The sequence below is a fragment of the Corythoichthys intestinalis genome, chromosome 6 (assembly GCF_030265065.1).
Source record: "Corythoichthys intestinalis isolate RoL2023-P3 chromosome 6, ASM3026506v1, whole genome shotgun sequence".
NCBI classification, from domain to species: Eukaryota; Metazoa; Chordata; class Actinopteri; order Syngnathiformes; family Syngnathidae; genus Corythoichthys; species Corythoichthys intestinalis.
Genome location: NC_080400.1, coordinates 17,731,564 through 17,758,264, shown reverse-complemented (window position 1 = coordinate 17,758,264; position 26,701 = coordinate 17,731,564). Strand labels below are relative to the sequence as shown.

Below are 26,701 nucleotides of genomic sequence, written 5' to 3'. Positions count from 1 at the left end.
TCTAAAATTCCAGCAGTCCATTATAAGAAACTCATTGATGGATACCGGAAGCGGTTGTTTGAAGTTATTTTGTCTAAAGGTTGTGCTACCAAGTATTAGGCTGAGGGTGCGAATACTTTTTTCCGGCCCATTTTTGGAGTTTTGTGTAAAATGATAATGATTTAAACATTTTTGTTCATTCTATTTTTTTGTATAAATGAAGATACCGGTATTAATACCAAAACATTTGTCATTGCAATCATTTTCTGGGAGAAATCAAGCATTATCTGACAGAATTGCAGGGGTGCCAATACATTTGGCCAGCAGTGTAAATGGCTATAAAAACACTATGCTGCATGTGAACACCATGCCATCTGAATCATTGTAAAAATCGATTCATTGAACATTTTTTTGTAATTATCATCTTTATTACATTCTTTCAATCATCACAATGCCACATCACATTCAGGTTGGAATACGGTCTCCAAAACAGTGCGTATGTGACTGCTCATGCGGTCTGTTTGATCACAGCGCACTGTTTCAAGTACACCAATTAACCACACCCGCTGTAAACCGCAGGAACAACAACATGTCACTCTGCAATTGTGCTAAAATACAGCTCAAACGTTAGTTTAGACTCTGCCAAAAGCTGCCATCACCTCAGGAACTGGCAGTACCAGCCCACATCCACAACCCCTTAGTTGGGAATTGATTTGGAGTCCAAACAAAGTTACCCCCAAAGAAATGCTCCTCGTGATTAATAATATAAAGTTAATAATAGGCCACATAGCTCATCAGCTTTTATGGGCGAGGCTGCGTGCCAAAATTGTATATATATCCGAGACATCTCTTCACGGCTTTTCACAACAAGCCGTCCAATCGCATCAGCCTCCTGGCACGGAGCTCCTTATCTGTCAAGCGGATGCCATACGGAGGATGACCCGTCAAAGGTGAGTCCCCGCGATGTCGCCCTGAGAAACATATTATTATCAGGTTCAAAGAATATGATAACAAAAAAGGGAAAAAAAATGTGTGGACTTCAATTATCGTTGATGCTTAAATCGCTTTTGTGTTAGCCCTTAACATCTCGAATTGCATTGTATATATGCAGTGGGGAGAACAAGTATTTGATACACTGCCGATTTTGCTGGTTTTCCCACTTGCAAAGCATGTAGAGGTCTGTAATTCGTATCATAAGGTCTCTTCAACTGTGAGGGACGGAATCTTATACAAAAATCCAGAAAACCACGTTGTATGATTGCTAAATAATATATTTGCATTTAATTGCATGAAATAAGTATTTGATACATCACAAAAATCGAATTTAATATTAGGTACAGAAACCTTTGTTTGCTATTACAGATGCCAAACGTTTCCTGTAGTCCTTGACAAGGTTTGAACACACTGCAGCAGGGATTTTGGCCCACTCCTCCATGCAGATCTTCTCCAGAGCCTTCAGGTTTCGGGGCTGCTGAGGGGCAACATGGACTTTCAGCTCTCTCCATAGATTTTCTATCGTTTTCAGATTTGGTGACTGGCTAGGCCACTCCAGGACCTTAAGATGCTTCTTATAGAGCCACTCTTTAGTTGCCTTGGCTGTGTGCTTTGGGTCGTTGTCATGCTGGAAGACCCAACCAGGACCAATCTTCAGGGCTCTCACTGAAGGAAGGAAGCTGTCAGCATCCATCCTCCCCTCAATACGGTGCAGTCGTCCTGTACGCTTGGCAGAGAAGCAGCCCCAAAAAATGATGTTTCCTCCTCCATGTTGCACGGTTGGGATGGTGTTCTTGCGGTTGTACTCATCCTTCTTTTTCCTCCAAACACGACAAGCCGAGTTTAGACCAAGAAGTTCAATTTTGGTCTCATCCGACCACATGACCTTCTCCCATTGCTCCTCTGGATCATCCAGATGGTCAGTGGCAAACTTCAGACGTGTCTGGACATGCACTGGCTTCAGCAGCGGGACCTTGCGTGCGCTGTAGGATTTTAATCCATGACGGCGTAATGTGTTTCCGATGGTTTTTTTCGAGACTGTGGTTCCAGCTCTCTTCAGGTCATTGACCAGGTCCTGCCGTGTAGTTCTGGGCTGATCCCTCACCTTCCTCATGATCAGTGATGCCCCACGAGGTGAGATCTTGCATGGAGCCCCAGAACGAGGCAGATTGACCGTCAACTTGAACTTCTTCTATTTTCTAATAATCGCTCCAACAGTTGTTACCGTCTCACCAAGCTGCTTGCTTATTTTCCTGTAGCCCATCCCAGCCTTGTGCAAGTCTGTTATTTTATCCCTGATGTCCTTACACAGCTCTTTGGTCTTGGCCATTGTGGAGAGGTTAGAGTTTGTTTGTTTGAGCATGTGAACAGGTGTCTTTTATTATATATATATATATATATATATATATATATATATATATATTATAATATAATAAAAGTGCCGAAATAACGTTTGGATAATTATATTTTATAATTGTGAATAATTTATTTGGTTCTATAAAACGAGTTGTTAATTGTTATTTGGTTAAATAAGACAGGATTGCTATTTGTTCATTCGGGTTTGGTGGGACGGGTTTGTGACATCATGTCGTACTGTATAAGTGTGGGCAGCGAGGGATGTTTTTTGAGTGGTAAGTCGGCATGACGGCAGGATGTATTAAAGATAGAGCTAATTTTTTGAACTACGTTCTTCTACATTCTCTCTTTCTATCGATCTCTCAGTTGCTTTCTTTAGTTTGTATTTGCTGTCAAGCCGTGGATTTTGTTGCATTAAAGAACAGACGTAAGGAGCAGCGTGAAAGTTTTTCTTCCCCGCTGACCGCGGTGAGTGAAGGGAGAAGGAAGAGTATAGCATCAAATTTAAGGGCTTTTCATAGTGGATTCTACAGTCATATTATGTATATTTCTTCATTTAACTATTGTAGTTTTTAGCCTTAAATGTTAGCTTTCATAACATAGCAATTGTGTCCGCTGCGGCTACCTGTGTCACGGAGACTGTCCCTGATGGCCGCCGCCAGCTGGTCTTCCTCCGTCATCCCACTGGTGTACCGCGACGATGATCTCTTGTCCATCGTGGACCGACTGCCTACGGAGTGTCTGCCGCTGCAGCCTACATGTGCGCATGTGTTTCAAAGAATGTCATCAAAATGGATTTTAAAATTAATTTAAAAAGTTTTTAATGTTACCTGAGGATTTGAAGGATGTTCTAGGCATCAAGGTGTTGGATGACATCATCCCTGTTGAGAGAATATACAACATGGATATGTAGTAGGCAGGTGTGTCAAAATCGTTTTTGTTGCTGGCCATATCGTAGTATTTTTTTTTCCGGAGGGCTATCATGTCTGCCAACTAGTAGAGTAGCAAATGAGTAACAACAATTATGATAATCCTTTACAGACATTGTTGACATGAAAATGTAAATGGTCAAAATTCCAAAGCTTTTTTCAGATTCTTAAACCTTTGGCTGTCATTGACGGTGATAGACGTCCAGTCCATTCAAAGTAGGAGAGGCTGGCAGCAATTAAAAAAACAAAAAAAAACAAAGAGAATCAATCCATAGACTTCACTATCAGTTGACGAGACAGCTCCCAAAGGCTTGCCGTAAAGGGGCCGGAATGCAGAGCGTCGCGGCAGCTTTCACTGCGATAAACTCAAACACACGCTGCTTTCTGACGCCGGATTTAGGTGGAAACAGGATGAACATTTTAGTGCATGGAAGCAGGGCTGTCAACAGACTTGCAGGGGCCCGGGGGCAAGAGACGATTATAAGGCCCCCCCACCCCTGCCACCGGCTTAACGCTTTGCAAGCAATGACAGTGTAAATTTTCAAATTAATTCATTTGAGATGGACCATTCAATTTAACAGACCGTAATGTAATGTGACACAATATAAACAAACAATTTCCATCTATTGTCCCATGTTGGCTACAACACAATACAACTGAGGGTGCTATGTCTGCCTGTTAAGCAACAAAACTAAACATCTTGTGCCTGACCCCTCCACATCCCTGGGGTTATCAAGCCCTCAAACAGTGATGCGCCTAGATTTTTTGACAGCAGAGTCATTTATAACATCAGTTAAATCCAGTTTTTTAGCAAGCTCACGCTAAATGGAGAGCATGGCTAGGTTGTTAAACCTGCCCTGTGATATGGTGAAACATAGGTAGTTTTTTATTATTTTCATTTTACTGACGGCTTGCTCTCCTCCAGCTACAGTCACTGGTAGGGATGGGAATCGAGAACCAGTTTCTATAGAAAACCTGCTCCGCGTGTTTCAATTTAATGGAATCGTTTGGCAGTTTTTCTTACGATTCGCTTATCGATTCCGACCAGAACGATTTACGTCACGTTACTTACGCATGCTACGCACATTCGATTCAGCAAGCAAGATTACATGAATACTCAAAGAGGGACCACTCACCAAGCATAATCTGGAGATGTCGCCAAGCGATTTTGCATTGAGTTTCATAGGCTATGCGATTATTCATGAGACTACTTAAAGAAATGGTGATTTTTCCCCAAAAGTCTATTAATGGGTCTATCATATTCCTCGTCGAATACTCTTTAAGAAATATAACATACCTGCATCTAAATAATCCCAAATGATTTTATTAGCAATTTTAATAGTCCTGTTAAAAGGGGTTCCTGTGTATACGTTCGTTCCCATGGCAACCAGTCAGTTACCTTCTCTCATTGTCGTACGTCACACGTGCTGCGTATTCTGGGACCGAGAATAGGCGTAACGTGCACATTTCGAGCAGAGCACGAATGTAAGTATTTCCTCTTCATGTCATAAAGTTCATATGATAAGTTAGAGCAGACATGTCCAAAGTCCGGCCCGGGGGCCAAATGCGGCCCGTGGTCAAATTTAATCCGGCCCCCAGCCTCTGTCATAAAATCAATTACGTCTGGCCCGCACACAGATTTAATAAATTGGTCAGCAGTGCTGCTACCAGTAAATGAAGTAGCTTACACACTAAACGCTGCTCCTCATTTACCCACTAAAAGGCAGCAGCACTCTAAGCAACATTACCCCGTGTGACCCTTTACTTCCATTTTCTAAAATGGCGACAATCAACAAAAAAAAAGAAAGTTGACTGTGGCGGCCAGCGCTTCAAGGATAGGTGGAAATTGGACTACTGTTTTTTTTTCTTTTTTCATTAAAATACGCAACAACTCTGTCTGCCTCATTTGCAAAGAGACAGACGCTGTTTTTAAAGAGTTCAATGTGAGGCGATAATACCAAACCAGACACGCTGACATGTACGACAAGATTATAGGGAAGATACGCAGCGAGAAATTGAAGCAACTTGAAGATAGTTTAATTTCACAGCAGCAGTATTTCGCAAGAGCCTGAGATTTGAAAGAGTACGCCACAAAGGCTAGTTGCGAGATTGTTGAAATTATTAATTTAAAAAAATAATAAAGCAAATGTGACACACAGAATGGCTTGCTAACATTTGCTTAAATATATTGTTCTACGTAATGGACGTCAGCCAAGGTAGGCCCCCCACATTTTTACCACACAAAATCTGGCCCCCTTTGCAAAAAGTTTGGACACCCCTGAGTTAGAGCCTTTATCAGCTCGACCGTTTTGTGTTTTTACTGTTACGTCGGCTGGTTGCTCCCGCTCATTCTCGCTACGTTGTTTACATTATATTTGCGTTGCACATTTGTGTTAAGAGGAAATGTATTAGTTTACCATCTTAAGATGATGTTGTCCATCCATATGAGTGTAAAGTGCTTCGTTTCCACCACTTTTATGGCCAAGATACCGCACGTGCTTTCGGGTTGTGCGCGCGCACTTGTGCCCCCCCACCTTTGTGTTCAATATACTGTGCGAGTTATGTATGTGTGTTACTGACTACCTTACAGTCAATTTTCATTGTTTATTGCATCCGCACTAATATGATATAATTTTCTTTCCTTTCAGAACCACACATATAGCCACACATGCCAGTCTTCTTCCACACATATACATCAAAATCTTTCCACGCATGCTCTCATCTGCTCATTGAGTGATTGTCATATCAAGTGCCATTGCCTGTATATAGTTGTGCCCGTTGGCAAGTTGGATTAAAAGTGCCAAAGACCAACTCCACCCTCTGCTCCTTGTGTTCTAACAGACAACCAGAGGCAAATGAACCATAAAACATATTGAACCCAGAACCTCATATAGTCCATTAGTCCAAATTACAATCGATAAAGAATCGAATCGTTAAGCAATATCGATAATGGAATTGGAATCGTAAAAATCTTATCAATTCCCATCCCCACCTTTAAACACATTGTTGACATGAAAAGGTATCCAAATCCTTTTTTTTTTTTCAGATTCTTAAATCTTTGGCAGTCATTGACGTCTAATCCATTCAAAGTAGGAGACGCTGGCACTAACTTTACATTCAAATAATCAGGTGATTTTCGGCCGACTTCACGTTTTTTGGCAAAAACTAGTAATCTAGACATTTTTCCGTCCATAAAAAAAAATTGGCTTTTACGTGTTTTATTTTACTTATAGACTTCATAATGGTATTGACGGGACACGGAGCGCGGCCCGATTAATAGGGGGCCTATCGCCATCAAAGCTGACCAAGTGGAAACACAGACAAAGAGCTTTTTACGTTGAAAATTCTTGTGAATAAATGCTTAAATCCCTGAATTCTTTATGGATATGGACGTAAAAAAGTCTCGATTCTTTGTTAAAAGAGCAAAGAACCGGGCAGTTAGCATTTATTTTACGTAAATATTGGAACAATGATGCCAATGCCGTAGCAGCTAATTTCTCCCATTGATTTTTTTCACAACGTTTCAAAATGCATGCATGGTACAAAAAATATAATAATGACTTTGAATCCTCAACAAATCACTCCTGAAACAATCCTTCCTGTTTGTATGCGGTACAGCTTTCTTACTTTTGTCCTAAATCTGGTGTTGAATGCTGCATGTGTCGCTATGACCGACTGCGAATAACTGAAGCGGATTGTGGGATGGACACCCTGCTTGAAGGCGTTGCACAGTCAATCCCGTCAATACCATTATGAAGTCTATGACGTAAGATTTCAATCTAAGAACGACTAGGGTCAGATAGAAGAGAAGACGTGCTGTGGCAATAGTGACATCGGAATTCAACCTAAATAAGTTGCGATTGTATATAGAAAATTCAATATTTTCTTTTGCTGAGTAAAATTAAGATGATTCTGCAAGCTTTCCCCAAGGATTAAGTTTCTGATGTGAAAATTGAGTGATTTATTAGCTGTTGAAAACTTATGTCAAAATTGCACTAAATTAAAAAAAAGTCGCTAGTTCAAGCAAAAACGTACATGTTAAATATTGCGATTGATCCTGAAAATAGATGATTACCTCTGCATTTGGCGATTTTTGTGCATCTAGCGTAGAATCTGAGAACTTTATAACAATTTTAAGTACGGCTGTCAAAATTATCGCGTTAACGTGCGGTAATTAATTTTTTAAATTAATCACGTTAAAATATTTGACGCAATTAACGCACATGTCCCGCTCAGACAGTATTCTGCCTTTTGGTAAGTTTTACAGCAAGGCTTTTTGTGCTGTCTAACAGCGAACTCTTGTGGTCGCTTTGCGACATGGTTTATTGTTTTCTTGCCAGTTCAATATGGCTGCAGGACGTCTCATGCTGACGCCTACGTTGTAATGTTGTGCTTATATGATCCTTGGACAAGCTTTGTCCGTAAGTATGGTTGTTGTAAAGAATGTACATATTATGTTAGTAAGTGAAATGTTATATTTTTTGCATGAGACGTTTTTTGTTTATGTTTAGTGAACCTGTATAGCGTGCTAAGCTAACGTTGTTGCTAATGCAATGCTTGTGTACTTTTTTTTTTGTAGTTTTACGTCGGTCTAAAGAGGACAATGGTTTGAGGCCGTTTTATTAATAAATCAGATGAAAAAGGAAAAAGTCTGATTATTAAGGCGTCGTTCACTAGCTGTCTAGCTTTGGAAAAAGTAGACGCTTCGGAGTGAGGACAGCATAGACAGATTTAAATGACAGTAGAGTGAAATGCCCACAACAGTCCTTATGTACCGTATGTTGAATGTATATATCCATCTTGTGTCTTATCTTTCCATTCCAACAATTTATTTTACAGAGTATATATATAATTTACAGAAAAATATGGCATATTTTATAGATGGTTTGAATTGCGATTAATTGCGATTAATTACGATTAATTAATTTTTAAGCTGTAATTAACTCGATTAAAAATTTTAATCGTTTGACAGCCCTAATTTTAAGTTTTGTTATACCTATATGAAAATTAAGTAAATTTTATCTGGGAACTACTTTGAATTTTTTGATGGCGCTACTCATGGAGACTCATATAGACCCTACCCACCGACGTCACAAAACCACGTGCTCGCTGTACGGTTCCGCCCACTTGTCCGTCATTTTGTCTCTGTATTAGCATTGGTTTCAATTGATCGAGGAATATAAAATGCATTTCATGGAAGACCCGGTGCTTTCTGATGCCGTAAACTCACTGGATGTGTTGCATAAAAGGCGTTATGTGGAAAAGCTTCGTCCTATACAGTCGCCAGATCCATATTTGATGCCCAAATCGATGTTTTTCGACCCACTGTCTTCGCCCTGTCTGCCTGACATCTGCTACGCTGATATTTACAATTATCTTGTCCACACAAAATCAGCCTATTCTCACGAAAATTTGAAAAAATTCAGGAGCTTGGAGGCTTATAAATACTTTGTTGCTGGTTGGGTGAAACAGGTCCTCGTCCACAAAAATTCGGCAGGAATCTATCTTGTGCTTGGAAAGGTGAGTTACAAAATTTTCAATTCAAAATCTTTTGTTATTGCTAACATCCACTGTCAAGTCTAATGTATTTCATGTCGTTTGTCAATGGAGTTAAGGCTTTTAATGTTTATATGGTTTAGCGATAGCACTCTCACTACATACATACGTGTATGTTGTCGGCGATTAGCCTAGCAATGATCTTAATTGTGGTTATTTGTCAGCCCAAAACCCTCTAAGTATATCTTAAATGCATCTTACCGGATATAAAATGACTACTACATAGTCTGTGGTGATTTTTTGGTGCCCAGTTTTCACGTCGAATTGCAGCCGTCCATTTCGCTCTCCTCTTTGGATCCCTCGGAATACGGTAAAACTTCAAGTCTCTCCTTCCATCTTCTCTGTTAGTGCAACCAACAGCCACACACGCCTTCACCATTTTGATTATTAATGTTAAGGAGCAGAAAAACACGCCGTAAATAGGAGGAATGTACGTAGCCGTAACAGGTTAACACTATGTTTTTACGGACAATTGGGCGGTACCATTCAGGAGAGCGGAGTTGTGACGTCACGTGGGTAGGGTCTATATGCCTAAGGGAGGTGCCGGCTTTGGTTTTACGTCACTAGCAGCTTTGGTTTTGAAAATATTTGAATTTTAACTTTTTGAAAATAGCCCCCCTACTGAGCGGCCCTGTGCCCGGTTTCCATCAACTGATAGTGAAGTCTATGGAGAATCATCCGTGTTAACTCACTGGTTGCCATTGACGGCATATTCATTGAGCCATTTTATTTGAATTTCATTTTAGTGAGAAACATGAATTTGAAGCAGATGAGGTCCTTAAGTAGGCTACACAAAAGTGTTGTATCACAACTTATCGTTTGGAACTCTCTTTGGCATTCAAACAGCAGTTAGCAAAAATTTGGAATAAGTTAATTCGCAAATATATTTCCATCTGCTGTCCGCTCACCTGCGCACATCTCCATCACCTTTTTCAGCGGTCCGGTGGTGTAGAGCAGTCCCACTAGGATGCCCGCCAGATGACCAACAAAGGAGGTCCTGGTGAACAGAAAAGACAAGGACAGGTTAACGTCTCCTCCTGCTGGCCACTTTCCCTCATTGCGACTCGTGACTTGCCCAGGTGTCGTGATGTGGATGAGGATCAGCTCCACCCAGCTGGCGTAGCGGTTGGATATCGGGAAGCCCAACAAATAAGTCACGCTGCCAGGGTGGTAGTGATTATTCAGGACCTTCAGTGCGAAAATAACCCCTAAATCACACACAAATGTTAATTAGAAAAAAAAAAAAAAACAATTCATGCTAAAACACGATTACACTGCTGGCCAAAAGTATTGGTACTCCTGCAATTCTGTCAGTTAATGCTCAATTATAGAGGTAGATTTGTGTCTTTATTATTCAATCCCAAAAAAAAAGTTGCTTCAATCAAATAAAAAGTTGCTTCAATCAAAATATATATTTTCAATCGAAGAAAAAGTCACTTAGATTAAAAAAAAACAAGTGTTTGAATGCAAAAATAAATTTGAAACACAAAATAATATATTTGAAAACTATTTTTCTTTGAAATTTTATTTTTTGATTGAAGTCTTTTTTTTTTTTTTTTTTTTTTTTTTAGGATTGAAACAACATTTTTGATTGAAGTCATGTAATTTTGCATTTGGACCACATTTTGGCTAGGACATTTGTGTCTTTATTATTCAATCAAAAAATAAGTTGTTTCAAACAAAAAAATATATATTTTCAAAAGAAAAATCAATTAAATCAAAAATTAAAAAAATTCAATTGTAGAAAAAAAGGTTTGAATGTGAAAAATATTTGACACTCAGAAATTCGCATTTGAACATTTTTTCATTCAACTTTTTTTGAAACTTTTTCCACTTAAAAAGTTTAGAACTTTTTGCTTTTCAAAAAGTGACACTTCAATTAAAAAAATATATATTTCAAATAAAAAATACATATTTTTGCAAATTATTTTTTTTCTTTGATTAAAAATAGTTTTTTGATTAAAGCACATTTTATTGCGATTGAATGATTTTGACACAAATGTCTTACCCCTAGTATGGCTCAAACACAAAAGGGATTGCTTCAAAGAAAACAGTTTGAATGAAAAATAAAGTGTTCAAATGCGAATTTCTTAGTCTCAAATATTTTTTCACATTCAAACCTTTTTTTCTACGATTGAATCTTTAAAAATTTCTGATTGAAGTGATTTTTCTTTTGAAAATATTTTTTTTTTGTTTGAAGCAACTTATTTTTTGATTGAATAATAAAGACACAAATGTCCTAGCCAAAATGTGGTCCAAACGCAAAATTACATGACTTCAATCGAAAATGTTGTTTCAATCAACAACAAAAAAAAACTTGACTTAAATTTAAAAAAAAAAAAAAAAAATTCAAAGAAAAAGTTAACTATATTGTTTTTGAGTTTCAAATTTATTTTTGCATTCAAACACTTTTTTTTTTTTTTGAAGTGACTTTTTCTTCGATTGAAAATATATATTTTGATTGAAGCAACTTTTTATTCGATTGAAGCAACTTTTTTTTGATTGTACAATAAACACTAATGAAGACTACCTCCTCCTAAATCTACCGCCATTCTCAATTTCTACCAGAAAATGATTGCAATTACAAATGCTTTGGTAGTAATAGCTTCATTTATTTTGCTTGCAATGAGGAAACACAAAAGAGAATGGAAAAAAGATTAAATCATTTTACACAAAACTCCAAAAACAGGCCGGACAAAAGTATTGGCACCCTTTGAAAAACCATGCGATGCGTCTCTAAATTTGTGTAATTAACAGAACCTGTTACTTACCTGTGGCACATAACAGCTGGTGGCAATAACTAAATCACACTTGCAGCCAGGTAAATGGTTTAAAGTTGATTCAACCTCTGTCCTGTGTCCTTGTGTGTGCCACATTGAGCATGGAAAAAAGAAAGAAGACCAAAGAACTGTCTGAAGACTTGAGAAGCAAAATTGGGAGGAGGCTTTGGACAATCTCAAGGCGACAAGTCCACCTCCAAAGACTAGAATGTTCCTGTGTCTACCGTGCGCAATGTCATCAACAAGTCCCATGGCACTGTGACTAACCTCCCTGGATGTGGACGGAAAACAAAAATTGACGAGAGATTTCAACGAAAGATTGTGAAAATGGTGGATAAAGAACCTCGACTAACATCCAAACAGGTTCAAGCTGTCCTGCAATCCAAGGGTACTACAGTGTCAACATATACTATCCGTCGGCATATAAATGAAAAGGCACTCTATGGTAGGATACCCAGGAGGACCCTATTTCTGACCCAGAGACATAAAAAAAAAGCCAGGCTGGAGATGGTCAAAACTTACCTGAGAAAGCTAAAAACGTTTTGGAAGAATGTTCTCTGGTCAGATGACACAAAAGTAGAGCTATTTGGGAAAATTCATTAACGTACAGTGTACAGGAAAAAAAACGAGGCCTTCAAAGAAAAGAACACCGTCCCCACAGTCAAACATGGCGGAGGTTCCCTGTTGTTTTGGGGTTGCTTTGCTTCCTCTGGCACTGGACTGCTTGACCGTGTGCATGGCATTATGAAGTCTGAAGACTACCAACACATTTTGCATCATAATGTAGGGCCCAGTGTGAGAAAGCTGGGTCTCCCTCAGAGGTCATGGGTCTCACAACAGGACAATGACCCAAAACAAACTTCTAAAAACACTAGAAAATGGTTTGAGAGAAAGCACTGGAGACTTCTAAAGTGGCCAGCAATGAGTCCAGATCTGAATCTCATAGAACACCTGTGGAGAGATCTGAAAATAGCAGTTTGGAGAAGGCACCCTTCAAATCTCAGAGACGTGGAGCAGTTGGCCAAAGAAGAATGGTCGAAAATTCCAGCAGAGCATTGTCAGAAACTCATTGATGGATACCGGAAGTGGTTGTACGCGTTATTTTGTCTAAAGGTTGTGCTGCCAAGTATTAGGCTGAGGGTGCCAATACTTTTGTCCAGCCCATTTTTGTAGTTTTGTGTAAAATGATAATGTTTTAATTTTTTTTTTCATTGCAAGAACATAAATGAAGATATTACTACCAAAGCATTTGTAACTGCAATCATTTTCTGGGAGAAATTGAGCATTACCTGACAGAGTTGCAAGGGTGCCAATACTTTTGGCCAGCAATGTATGTTTACACTCCACCTGAGAAGCCGACAGCGCATGCCATGCTGGGTGTCTCTTCCTGGGTCAGGTAGGTAAGACCCAACTCCAACGCCAGGTAGACCACACCGGTGAGCAGCGAGAAGATGGCAAGTATGGACGCGAACCAAGTCGAGCCCAGAAGGCTTTCCAGCCGGATACTTTTAATGAGGAAGGAGGCCATGTTGAAGTAGAGGTGCATGCTGTCAGCATGATGGAAAGGAGACAGGAAGAGGCGGAGCCACTCGCCCATGTTGTACACCTGATGGACACTCAAACACACCTGCCAGAGATGCGTATTACGTAAATTATTGGCTGCCACTGATAAAAGAATAAAACGATGATAAAAACAAACTGTTTTTACACTGAGCACACAGCAACTTTGGCATTTACCTTTACAATTTAACTCGAGGTAGTTTTAGGCATGTTCTAAGTCAGACATTCAAAAAAAAAGTGAGCTTCCTAACATAACCGTTGTGTACAACTGTACTGTTTTAAGTACATAAAACTTCAAGTTTTTAATAAAGGTACCGAAAATATAAAAAAAGAATTTCTCAGTACACAAATCAGACAAAAGGCCTGTTCATTCAAACAAAAAAAAGTCATGCTAATTGACTTTTTTTTTTTGTGGGCAAAGCGCTGATACAAATGGCGTTACGGCTGCAACAAACGATTATTTTCATAATCGATAAATCGGACAATTAATTCAACGATTAATCGGATAAATGTCACTTCTTTTAATTACCTTAACAAATTTACCTTGAACATAGACATCATAATTTATTGACGGGATGCGGGGCCAATTAATAGGGGGGCCTGCATAAATCCCTGAACCCTTTATAGATATGGATGTAAAACTGTCTCGATTGTTGGTTAAAAGCAAAAAAAATGTGCAATTAGCAGTTCTTTTACGTAAATATTGCGAAGTATAATGCCAATGATGTAGCGGCTAATTTCTCCCATTGCTTTTTTTCACAGCGTTTCAAAATGCATGCATGGTACCAAAAATGTAATAATTACCTTGAATCCTGGCACAAATCCCTCCTGAGACAATCCTTCCTTTTTGTATGCGGTACAGCTTTCGTACTTTTTCAACCTAAATCCGGCGTTGGATCCCTTCATGTGTTGATTAACTGCGACCAACTGTGAATAACTGAAGCGGATTGTGGGATGGCCCCCTACTTGCATGCATTTTGAAACATGAAAAAAAATCAATGGGAGAAATTAGCTGCTACGGAATTGGGGTCATAGTTCGCAATATTTACGGAAAACAAATGCTAACTGCACGTTTTTTCCCGTTTAATCCCAGAACTTAGACTGTTTTACATCCATATCTATAAAGAATTCAGGGATTTAAGGATTTATTCACAAGAATTTTCAACGGAAAAAGCTCTTTGCTTTCATAAGGCCGCTGCCACATTTGCTTACTGACTAGCCTCATAGGTCGCAATATTTACGTAAAATAAATGCTAACTGCACTTTTTTGTGTGTGTGTGCGTTTAACCAAGAGTCATGACTGTTTTACGTCCATATCTATAAAGAATTCAGGGATTTAGGCATTTATTCACAAGAATACTCAACGGAAAAGCTCTGTTTACATATGGCGGCCGCCAAATTGACAGACTAGCATCGTACTTCGACATATTTACCTGAAATAAATGCTAACTGTACGGTTTTTTTTTTGGCTTTTAACCAAGAATCAATACATTTTAGGCCATATCGATAAAGAATTCAGGGATTTAAATATTTGTTCACAAGAATTTTCAACGGAAAAATGTCTTTGCTTTCAAAAGGCCGCCGCTACATTTGCTTACTGACTAGCATCATAGTTCGCAATATTTGCGTAAAATAAATGCTAACTGCATGGTTCTTTTGCTTTGAACCAATAACCGAGACTGTTTTACGTCTACATCTATAAAGAATTCAGGGTTTTAAGCATTTATTCACAAGAATTTTCAACGGAAAAGCTGTTTACATATGGCGGCCGCCAAATTGACAGACTAGCATCGTACTTTGACATATTTACGTGAAATAAATGCTAACTGCGCAGTTTTTTTGTTTTAACCAAGAATCAAGACATTTTAGTCCATATCTATAAAGAATTCAGGGATTTAAACATTCATTCACAAAAATTTGCAACGGAAAAATGTCTTTGCTTTCATAAGGCCGCCGCTACATTTGCTTACTGACTAGCATCATAGTTCGCAATATTTGCGTAAAATAAATGTTAACTGCACGGTTCTTTTGCTTTTAACCATAATCGAGACTGTTTTAAGTCTACATCTATAAAGAATTCAGGGATTTAAGCATTTATTCACAAGAATTTTCAACGGAAAAGCTGTTTACATATGGTGGCCGCGACATTGACTGACAGACTAGCATTGTACTTTGACATATTTACATAAAATAAATGCTAACGGCAATTTTTGTTGTTGTTGTTGCTTCTAATCAAGAATCGAGACTTTTTTACGTCCACATCCTTTAAGAGTTCAGGGATTTAAGCATTTACTCACAAGAATTTTCAGCAGAAAAATCTCTTTGTTTACAATTGCCGGCCGCTAAATTTCCTTGCTGAGTAGTAGTGGTGTCAACAATAATCGATGCGGCGATGCATCCCGATGCGGGGCATGGACGATTTGATTCGATGCGGGCAACAAGCCGAATCGATTCAGCGCATTTTAAAATATATAAGTACATTCAAAAATCTTCCCTGCGCAATTCCGGGGATGCAACGGATTTGGTTTCCTCATTTGTATTATTATTCTCATGTTTGATTTTTTACACATTGCATAACTCTGGTCAAGTTTCCCACCAACCTCATAGAAGCCAAAATGTCTCCAGATGTCTGCTTCAATGTGTCAGGTGCATCAATAATCTATCTCGCTCCCTCTTTCTCCACTTCAGCCATTGTTATGTTATGTCCTATCTCTTAGAGATTAGATCTTGTGCCCGAACCCGAACGGGTTGGATCCAAAATGATAAACATTCACGTTCGGGTCGTGCCGCCGTGCCGGACTAATAAATTATTAAAAAAAAAAAAAAAAAAAATGGGATAAAACCCAGAGCAGGCTCTCTGTATTGTGCATTTGCTTGTGCACGCACATGAACGCAGTGGCGCCGCCTGCTTTTTCTTCTTCTCCTCCCGCGATTCGTTACAAAAGACACTTTTATTTATGTACACAAAGGCAACACAAATGTGATCCTTTTGAATCTTCTCCTCTGTGTGTCTGCAAAAAGCATGATTTAAAAAAAAAAAAATTATATTAAACTTTCCCAGCGTTATTTCGTTGTGTAAAAGCTTTTATAATGATCATAAAAATATGTAGACTATTTAAACATTAAGAAAACTTGCGTTTTTTCTGCCAACTCAAAGAAATGAAAATAAACTGCTGCCACTGCAGTTTTTTTCTGCGTCATTCCAACGAATAACACAAAAAAAAAAATAAATAAATAAAAAAAATTCGGGTTTTTCGGGCTGGGCCTGCAAATCTAATTAATTGATCGGGCTTGGGCCGGGTCGGGCTTCAATACCAGCGGGCCGTGTCGGGTCGGGCTGGATTTTTTAGGCCCGATCTAACCTCTACTATCGCTCTGCTCTCGATTGCAAAAAACTGATATTTCCTCATGTTCAAACAAATTGTTATGGCTGCTAAAATTCTGCCGCACTTCATTTTAATTCATTATTTTTCTATTGTTATGTGATAGTTACTGATTGCATTTCTAAGTTGATTGCACATATATAGTGGGCTAGGCCTACATTTTACTTTTGTTCAACATTGCAATTTAGTTGATGTTTTGTTTGCAACTGAACTGATCCCTGGATTGATATTGCGATAAAGATGGTGCTGCACTACAATATTTTCTTTGTCGTTTTCTTTAATATTTACTTGAATATTTTTATTGATGGGTCGTTGTGACTAGAATACGGTGACTGTTATTACTGATTTTGCACAGGAGTTCAGATGTTGCACTGTGTGAAAGGCTGCTACTGTGTGTAAAAAAAGAGAAAGCCCTGGTCTCATTCAAAGCACTAATTAAATGCTGTGATCAGTTGTTTTTTTTAACATACATATGTATGAAAGTATTTTCATTTGACTTCAACCAGGAGTGACACAAGAGCCAATAAAAAGTTGTTTAATGTCTGACCGTTTGTGTTGCCTCATGATTCACGAAAAATAGGCTTTGCTTTAGAATTTTAATGCATCCCAGGCATTAATGCATCGCGATGCATTGCCGAATCGAACCGAATCGTGACCCTCTGAATCGAATCGAATCGTGGCCCTCCGAATCGTTATCGAATCGAATCGTGAGGGCAGTGCCGTTGCACACCTCTATTGAGTAGCCTCATTGTTCGCAATATTTATGTAAAATAACTAATAAAAAAGCTCTTTGTGTTTCCACTCGGTCAGCTTTGACGGAGATAGGCCCCCTATGAATCAGCCCCCCGCCCCGTGTTCCATCAATACATTATGAAGTCTACGATACAGTAATATTGATCCAGCAACCCAACCTGAGTGTCGCAGTAAACTCTCGCTCTCTTCCCCTAATCAATGGCGTGCGCATGCAGCCTCACAGTACACACAAACAAGGACCCAAACAGGACCGCTCGTAGCCGCAAACAAAAATCATCAAATTCGTTGGCAACTAATTTTTTAATCGAGTAGTTGTTGCAGCCTTAGGTGCCACTGATAGAATGGTGCCGATTTCATAATTTTTAGAAGATTGGTGATCGGTCGATCACTAAAAATATAACCAATCTTGCCACCGATCGTGTTTCACGTCAGTTAGCCACATAAGCCTGCTAGCATTTGTTTGTGGACATTTGAGGTCAATAATGTCAGCATGTAAGTGTATTTGTTGGGTATTTCATACTCTCACGACCCCAACCAAATGTTTACAATTGCAACGTCTGCCGCTACATACCTATAGTGACATTCCATATAATTACTGTGCGGCGACTAGATGGCCTCTTTACTCTGGCTTTCCTTTGTGAGTGAAGTCAGGCTTATATTACCTGTTTAGTGAAAGCTCATATTTGGCTGACGTTTGAATTGTTCCAGAATTGGAAGGTATTAAAATGCGAAAACTCAAAACACTTGAAGACCTGATCTAATTTAGTAGTTTTCTACTGATAAAAAATATATTCATTTCGTTAAACATTGTGATTTTCTGTTGTACTTCCACATTTTAATTTGCCAGCCTCTTCCAGTTCAGATGGACTGGACGTCTATCGCCATCTATTGCACTGAAGCGCAATCATTCAGATGGATTTGACCAGGGCCGGCCCAGCCTATACGTAGACTATGCAGCTGCTTAGGGCCCCTGACCACTAGGGGGCCCCCAATCTGGCAATTCTTTAATTTATATTCTATTTTGTTTACTACAGTTTGCTTTATTTGACTTTTGTGGGTTTTGATACTTGATTACAAGCTTAAAAAAAACTAACTTCTTTCTTTCCTCTTTTAGAAAAAGGTTTGGCGCTATCTACTGTAAGTACTGGCAATCATTTGGGGTGAGAAGTTTGAACTATGCAGTGCAACAAAATCTGATTAATATACATTGCATGTATGGGTTTCACAGTACACTGTGACGAAATGGTGGGCCAAAAATATGGGCCCTTTTGCATTATTTTGCTTACGGCCCCCAAATGGCCTGGGCCGGCCCTGGATTTGACGGGTATTGCTATTAATAGCAGTGAATGAGTTTATATTGATCAACCGTTCTTTTGTAAGCTGCACTAGATAAATCTGAATTTAGATTGGATTGGCTAAATGTGTGTGGTGTACCTTGTTGAGTTCAGCTGCAGGGAGGAGGAAGAAGTAGGTGTTGAGGCCCAGCATGGCCAAAGTGACGGGGGGGATGTTCTCCAAGCCTACCTGGTAGAGCTTGAAGAAAAGCAGCAGCAGGCCCAGGTGCGGGCTTCGCTGACGGCCACGCATCCTTCTGAAGTCTCTTCTGTCTGGATCATTAGTTTTTGAAACAGACAGCAGAAAAAAGTAAAATGCATACTGTATATTTCCATAAGTTCAAAATTATTCGCCATATTATGTCAACTGTAATGTTGACATTACTGATACATTGCTAAAAGTCCAAATGTATATATGGCGGAAAACACAGACAAGGCTGAAAAACAGTTTCTGCTCTTGCACCCCTCTTTGAAATAAACTGATGTATTTCAAGCCAAAAGAACTGTTGTATTTGATAGAACAATATGTCTATATGCTGCCATAGCAGTTCAATGGCGCATTAAGCCCCTGGACTATTTTTAACTGGTCTGTTTTACCCTGGAACCCCCGTTTACAGACGTCGCGCAACCGCTTTTGTTTTAACCTAACCATAAAACGAAGGTAATTATATTTATTATTCAAAATGTCTGTCATTTTTAGCTTAGAATCATCAATTTATGTCTAATATTTTGTTTAAAAAAAAAAACAAAAAAAAGGACTTTATAAAATTATTCACTCACTTAAACTTTTAAACAAATTGCGTCACAATGAAAAAAATGGTGTCTGTAAAAACGTCACGGATATCTACCTCATAACTATAACTTAATTCTATTTTTTTTTTTATACTGTCGCATTTTCTCCGATATGTTAGATAATAATCGATCCAAAAAAAGAAACATTGAGAAAAAAACGTTTAAAATGTTAAATATATGAAAAAGAAAATCTCGACCACTCCTTGATGTCTGCGATTTCTGCATCGCGACCCTTGTTATATTACCATGTTTCACCCATAAAATCCCCCAAAAATCCAGCTGTGGCCATTCATAGCTGTGTCTTGACACTCAGTGATACATGCTAAATGGAGTTTTGGGATCGAAACAAGGTAAATACGCGATAATATCGCATTAAAGTCATGGTGTCTGTAATTCTGCTCTCGCATGCTCTCACCTCCAGACAGGGTTTTCTGTTTAAAAAAAAATTAAACAAAAAAAAAAAAAAAAATGCCCACCTGTTCAAAATGTTTCTTCCCCCAGAAAATTGAGATTTTAAGCTTTCCAATGATGTATCATACATGCATATCGGACAATTTTAAAAGTTGGCAAATTTGGGGTCTCAGAGCGGAACTTAAAGTCGCCTGAGTGTTTTTCCCAACTATTTTTAATTTGTCCATTTTACTCTGGAGACCACTGTTTACAGACGACGCGTAACCGCTTTTGTTTCAACATAGCCTTAAAAAGAAGGTAAGTAATTATATTTATTATTCAAAATATCTATCATTTTTAGCTTAGAATCATTAATTGATGTCTAATATTTAGCTTAACAAAAAAAAAAAAAAAAACGACTTTATAAAATTATTCACTCGCATATTTTAAACAAATTACATCACAATGAAAAAAATAGTGTCGGTAAATAGATCACGGATATCTACCTCATAAGTATTGCTTAATTGTATTTTTTTTTTTTATTACTGTCGCATTTTCCCCAATATCTCAAATGATAAATAATTGATCCAAACAAAGAAAAATTGGAAAAAAAAAAAAAAGTTTTAAAGGGTAAATATTTGAAAAAGAAAATCTCAACCACTCCTTGATGTCTGCGATTTCTGCATCGCGACCCTTGTTATATTACCGTGTTTCACCCATAAAATCCCCAAAAAGTCTGGCTGTGGCTATTCACAGCTGTGTCTTGACACTCGGTGAGACATGCTACACAGAGTTTTTGAATCGAAACAAGGTAAGTACGCGATCATATCTCGTTAAAATCGTGGTTTCTTTAATGGCGTACCGCAAGCAACACGTCACTTTTGCTCATTAATATTCATGACATTAGCAATTGTGGCTAAGCGGTAAAACCTCCCATTTGTCCCTAATAGTAAATGAATGGAAATAGTGTACGAACGAGATGTTTACTGAGCTAAACCTACCAATTCTGTCCGAAAATGATGTCCCTGGTGCCAAATTCACTGGTAAAGATGTAGAAGAACATACAAATGTTCAGTTAAAGAGATGGGTTGAGTGTCGAGGGCTGAAAAAGACTAGCCGACCTGATCCAGAGTTAGCTTTTTTAATCGACATCTTTTTCTTGTGTGCATTGCCTTACGCCACTGACAATTCTCCTGTTTCAACAATCTATCTATTACCACCATATGCCCTGTCTTTCTTATTATATCCTCTGGTCGTCTTATGCCTCTGACCATTCGTGGGGGCAATTTATATTGCTATTTTTGTGCAGCGATCGCAAATGCTACTAAGTGACAGCCAACAAACACTTTTAATTTTTTCACAATTTTTCCTCCGAGTTTTTGCTTTCGGGAAAAACACATGAAGAAAACATCCTTCATATGTCGTAATGTCTAGAGTTGTTTCTTCAAGTTCCATAGCAGCTGTGTTTGATCGGCATGTTTTTTTTTTTGAAAGATTACCGGAAAAAATAAGCAGAAATAACATGGATTGTATGCAAGGGCGTGATGATAATGTCCCACTTTCGCGTTACGATGGCGACATCATGGTCTAAAAATAGCATTCGTGCAGTACGCTATTATGCTGTCTCATGCTCTCACCTTGAATTAGGGTTTAGGGTTTTTTTTTTTTTTTTTGTGTAAGTGCCCTCCTGTTCAAAATTTTTCTTCCCCCAGAAAATCGAGATTTTAAGCTTTCCAATGATGTTTCACACATGTATACAGGACAATTTTGAAATTTAGCCAAATTAGGGGTCTCAAAGCGGAACTTCAAGTCACCTCATTGTTTTCCGCCAAATATATTTTTGATTTAACACTTTTGCCAAGACTTCAAATAATCTAAATACTCTTGTATTTTCAGTAAAATGACTGGAAAACTTTTTTTTCTTGACTGATATTTATTAAGCTTGAGAACGATAAACCAATACGACCGGATATCCGGTTTTGCAGGTGAGAGATACAGCTGTATCGATAGTAAAGTTACCATTCGACAGAAATTATCCAACAAAATGACGGTCATATAGTAAGCTTTATTTTATTTTTTTTTCATAAAAAAATAAAACATAATATTGGTATGAAATTTTGTTGTTTAATTTAATCTTTAATCTTTTTTATATGTTTGAAATACTGTACGAACACACACAACAAGTGTTTACTATCGTATCGTTTTCACTCTGTATTGAACCGTATCGTTCTTAAACTGTATCGAATCGCTTGGCCTTAAAAATGTATCGTTTTTTAATCGAATCGTAACCTGTGCATCTAGATCAGGGGTCCCCATCTGCCGGGCCGCGGATCGGTACCGGTCCGTGTTGCATTTGCTACCGGGCCGCACAGAAATAATAATTTATAATTTAATAACAACCGCATTCTGGCAGAATTAACCCTGTGCCCCTGCTTAACACACCAATATCTCTGTCTACTCTAGATATAATACTACGGGATAGATTACAATGTCGTCATAGAAATCCATTGATTGGACTGCTAGCAGTACATATTCTTTGTGTATATAATATATCTATGTGCGCTTGTCCTCGATAATAACGTATTGCTAGGCTGCGGGCGCAGCAGCAGCACATTTGTTCCCGGAAATAATTAACCCCCACACGAGCGAAGATGACTGGAAAACAGACGTCTTTGGAGATATTTTTGGAGAAAAGGGCACCTGATGAGCCTACAACCTCGAAGACCCACGAACTGCGAAGGAGTGGATTCTTGACCTGTTTGTGAATAAACCGAGTGATTCGAGCATGTCTGTGCAACAGTAAGATCAACTTGTAGAGATCGCGAAGTCGTTAATGGTGAGAGCAGTGTGAAGTTGTTGTGTGCAGCTTACATGGCAGGATGTATCTGAGGAGAACTTTTCTACAAGTCCTTCCATGATCAAACGTAAGTTAATATTCCTTTCTTTCAAGAAAGTTTGGAGTGTTTACTTTGGAATCGCTGCATTTGCGCATTTAGCGGCTATGTTTAACGTTACGCGCATGTGCAAAACCGCATCGTTGCAATTTTTGATAGGTTGAAAATCGGCCATTCCTTACTACGCGGCGAAACGTGCTACACAATGCTCAGGGCACTTGCGCATGCATTCACACGCATGCGCACATCGGTTAGAGGCGGCGATTACTCACTAATTTTGTTTTTATTTAGTTATTTAGAACCTTTTCACAGCCTCAAAGATACTTTTTGCATGTATTAACCTCTCATACTTTTAACCATTGTGTTTTTTTGTGTTAGCTTTGAAGCAGTTGACCACATTAGTCACGTAGCGTGTTTAAACCGTCCTTATCTGATATAACTACATTTAAGTATTTTCTGCAGGCATTTTTTTTAGTACCTTATTCCTGTATGCATCTAAACAAAACAAGTTTAGAGCGCACGGTAGTACTTTAGGTGTCAAATTCGACTAATGTAGGACGTTTCACCGATGTAGGATATTTTGGCAGAACACCGGTCCGTGAAAAAAAGACCCAAATAACACCGGTCCGTGGTGCAAAAAGGTTGGGGACCCCTGATCTAGATACATATCGAATCGGCTTCATGCCAGATATTCCCAACCCTAATATTTATTGACGTCCAAAAGCAGCTAATGAGTTAATTTATGAAACAACATTTAAGCCATTAGAACAGTAGGAAGGTTGTCCGTATGTTCTCATAGGTTGAGGGTTGTAAATGGTTATAAACCCAAGTTACTGTATGTATGGTCAACATAAAAAGTAAAGATTGTTCAGTTTCAGGGAAATGTCGATGGCAGTCAAGGAGTTAATGCCCTTGTTTCGAGTCCACACGTTGCAGGCTAATGTTTACAATTGTGTTGCATCGCCTGTCCGTGTGATAACCCAAATAAATAATTGCCAAATAACTCTTTCAAACAATTTACACTTTGGTGAACACGCTGCTTGGTTGTAAGATTGAAATACCGTTCATCAGTTACAGGTGCTAGTAAACTGTAGAAAATTTCGTAATAGGTAAAACGGAAGAGAGAAAAAACTTACTTTCGTTTTGTGTTGGTTCTTCTTCAAGCGATAATGCTCAAGATAACAACTGAAGTCTGTTGAATATGTGACGTTGCTTCGAAATTATGCGGCGACGGACAGAGACGAATTCGGAAAATGCACGTCATCGTTGATGTTTGGCGCGGCTGATGAAATATAGCTTCACGAAAGGAAAACTACGGGATTACACTTGCTTTATTCCAGGACGTAGTCATATCCATTTCGGTAAACGTTTGCCAGTGTACTCGTGAAATGTTACAGAAATCTGTAGTTTGTTTTATTTTGGAATACTTTTAAATGTTAAAGGAGCTGTCCTGTATAAACAACCTAAAAATAAATTCTCACTTTATAAAACATCTGTATTCTGCAGTATTTGTTGTTGAGTGTGAACTTTGAAGCAACTTCCTTTTGTGTGATTGTGACATCACTTCCTGGTAGGGTTTTGGCGGCCTTACTTTTCAAAATTGTATAAATAATATTTTAAAAAATAAACAAACACTTCAAAAGGTAACATCTTAACTTTTTACAGCATAGTCTGATAATTATTTTCGTCCAAAAATCTCAGTAACAAAAGGACAACAAAATAGACCCCAAATGCAACTGGTTAGCCCAGGAGTTAGCCACAGTCTCTTCTTCAGTATGAAAATGGGTCAGAGGTTAAAATGGTGAGAAGGTTGTGGAGGAAATATTTTCCGGTACACTGTACAACTAGGGCTGTCCCAAACGACTAATTTTCTCCCGATTAGTCGGCCGACTATTTTTACGATCGGTCGACTAATCTAATAATCGCCGCCCCCCCCCCCCCTTTTTTTTTTTTTTTTTTTACTAATTTAGCAATGAAATTTTTGATGACGCTTATTAATCCACAAAAACATTTTGGAACTCTTACATTCTTTATTAAAGTACAAATAACCACGAAAATAACAAAAATAAATCAGATAAACAATAAGGTCAAATGCTGATAGCATTAAAGTGCGTACGACAGGATAAAAAAAAAAAAAAAGCATTATTATGTGAATTAGAATTATATTTTGAGACGATTCGACTATATACACAATTTGGCAAAGCGCAGATGACGAGAAATTAGTCTTTTAATTCGCCTTTTAGCCACGCCTACCATTATCTCTAGACCTCTAGCGCCCCCAACAGGAGGATGATGTCAGAAGGGTCATGGTTTCATCTGATTTAGAATTCAGCTCATTGAGGGGGAATTATTCAGAACGAGGAAAATGCGACGAAGAGAGCCGCAAAATGTCATTGTTTCAGACTCTGTACTCCAATATTTTTACAGTATATTCTTTTCATCTCAGTATTTTTCCCCAATAGCTAAATAAATGGTATGGTCTTGACAAATAAAAGTCTTGTGCTAAATAGAATATGAAATAATAAAAATGAATTTATTCAGTACGACATGGCAAAATTACTCCATAATGGTCAAATCGTTCGACTTCACCTTTACTGTCGCGCCTCCCGAACGATATTTTATACCACCGTAGTTAGTCAGGCTTTTGTCATTTCCCTGCCCTGGCTTCGGAGAATGCAAACAAACCAAGAGGCGTGACAGTTAGCCGACGTGCTAACCCAAACCGAGTGATGTTTCAAAGTCTTCGAAGCGAAAAATGCACACAAAACTAGCCCGGATTATTTTACACGGCGGCGGGGTTGTCGATTGTCTTCGCGAGTGGACAAGGAGCATATCAGCCACAAAATGTAAGCCATCTACGTATTAAAATGATCCCATTATTTTACATAATACAAAACTGTTTACTCGCTTCCTCGTAAGTCAATGGTTCCACAGTAGTAGGGCTTGTTTTGGCCAATATCCACCGGTGAATAGGAACCTTTTGAAAGCCCAAAACGGCTCACACGCCTCTCCTTGGTGCAGCAACTCTTTTCTGCAGCCGTTTGGCTGGCGTGATGCCAAAAATAAACAAATTAATCCGCAAAACCAGCTGAATCCGCAGTCGTTCTGCATACTGTAGTATTGGATGTATATTGAAGATGACTATACCGCTGACACCACATTAGCAATCCTCATCAAAACAGGAAGTTGCTCATTTTTATGGGGCGGGATTCAAAAAACTAAATAAATATATCGATTAGACATGTCCCGATTGATCGGCATCCCGATCGATTGGGTCCGATCACGTCATTTTCAAAGTATCGGAATCGGCAAAAAAATATCGGCCATGCCTTTTTTTAATACTGTATCTATATATTTTTAATTAAATCGTTTTCTAATTGTATTTAAAGTTACAGACATAATATGTTACACTCGTCCACAGTCTTTAGTTTCGGCTTAAGGTAGGGTTTTCAAATTTATCCCGATAATGGCGGTAATTAATTTTTTTTTTAAATGTATCACGTTAAAATATTTAACGCAATTAATTACGCATTGTTGCGCTCAACCTGTAATGGCGCCTTTTTACCTATATAGAGAGATAAAAGGCAGCGTAGAATGAGTACAGTGAATTCTGGCAGCCTTTGGAGCCTTTTTTTAATTAGCTAAAGCCTTACAATCCCTCTCCCTACGATTAGCAATATCATGGGAAGCAATGTGGGGAAGCAAGGTAGCAACTGATCTTTTTCTATACACCATATGTTATTTCCCAACGCAGAGAAGATATATCAATTGGTAGCACTATGCACAGTCATGATTCCACTTCCCATCATACATTTGGGCATCGCTACAGTATCATTTACTGAAAGCTCAACAAATACACTAGATGGCAATATTTAGTCACAATATACAAAGTCACAAGTCTTTCTATCCGTGGATCCCTCTCACAGAAAGAATGTTAATAATGTAAATGCCATCTTGAGGAATTATTGTCATAATAAACAAATACAGTACTTATGTACTGTA

At 38.5% G+C, this 26,701-nt stretch overlaps 1 protein-coding gene across 2 annotated transcripts; it reads right to left on the bottom strand.

The window, feature by feature from the left end:
• Positions 1-374: 374 nt before the first annotated feature.
• On the bottom strand, positions 375-24,221 carry LOC130918033 (rhomboid-related protein 4-like). Of its 2 annotated transcripts, none has more exons than XM_057839888.1 (8): positions 23,836-24,221; positions 18,724-18,902; positions 12,941-13,220; positions 9,889-10,021; positions 9,722-9,810; positions 3,159-3,209; positions 2,954-3,082; positions 375-950 (listed from the first exon to the last, which is right to left on the bottom strand). In XM_057839888.1, exons 2-8 carry the CDS (start codon positions 18,874-18,876, stop codon positions 841-843), a joined length of 945 nt encoding a protein of 314 aa, XP_057695871.1. In that variant the 5' UTR covers positions 18,877-18,902; positions 23,836-24,221; the 3' UTR covers positions 375-840. The 2 variants fall into 2 exon arrangements, with proteins under 2 accessions (XP_057695871.1, XP_057695870.1); XM_057839887.1 differs by having other exon boundaries at positions 376-950; positions 18,724-18,896; positions 23,836-24,220.
• Positions 24,222-26,701: the final 2,480 nt, after the last annotated feature.

What these genes read in the sequence shown, in the direction of transcription:
- LOC130918033 (XM_057839888.1), bottom strand. Translation starts at nt 18,876, where the DNA reads ATGCGTGGCCGTCAGCGAAGCCCGCACCTGGGCCTGCTGCTGCTTTTC. An exon ending in ATGCGCTGTCGGCTTCTCAG is followed by an intron (nt 10,022 to 12,940) that starts GTGGAGTGTAAA and finishes TGTGTGATTTAG; the next exon opens with GGGTTATTTTCGCACTGAAG. An exon ending in GGTGATGGAGATGTGCGCAG is followed by an intron (nt 3,210 to 9,721) that starts GTGAGCGGACAG and finishes TTCTCTCAACAG; the next exon opens with GGATGATGTCATCCAACACC.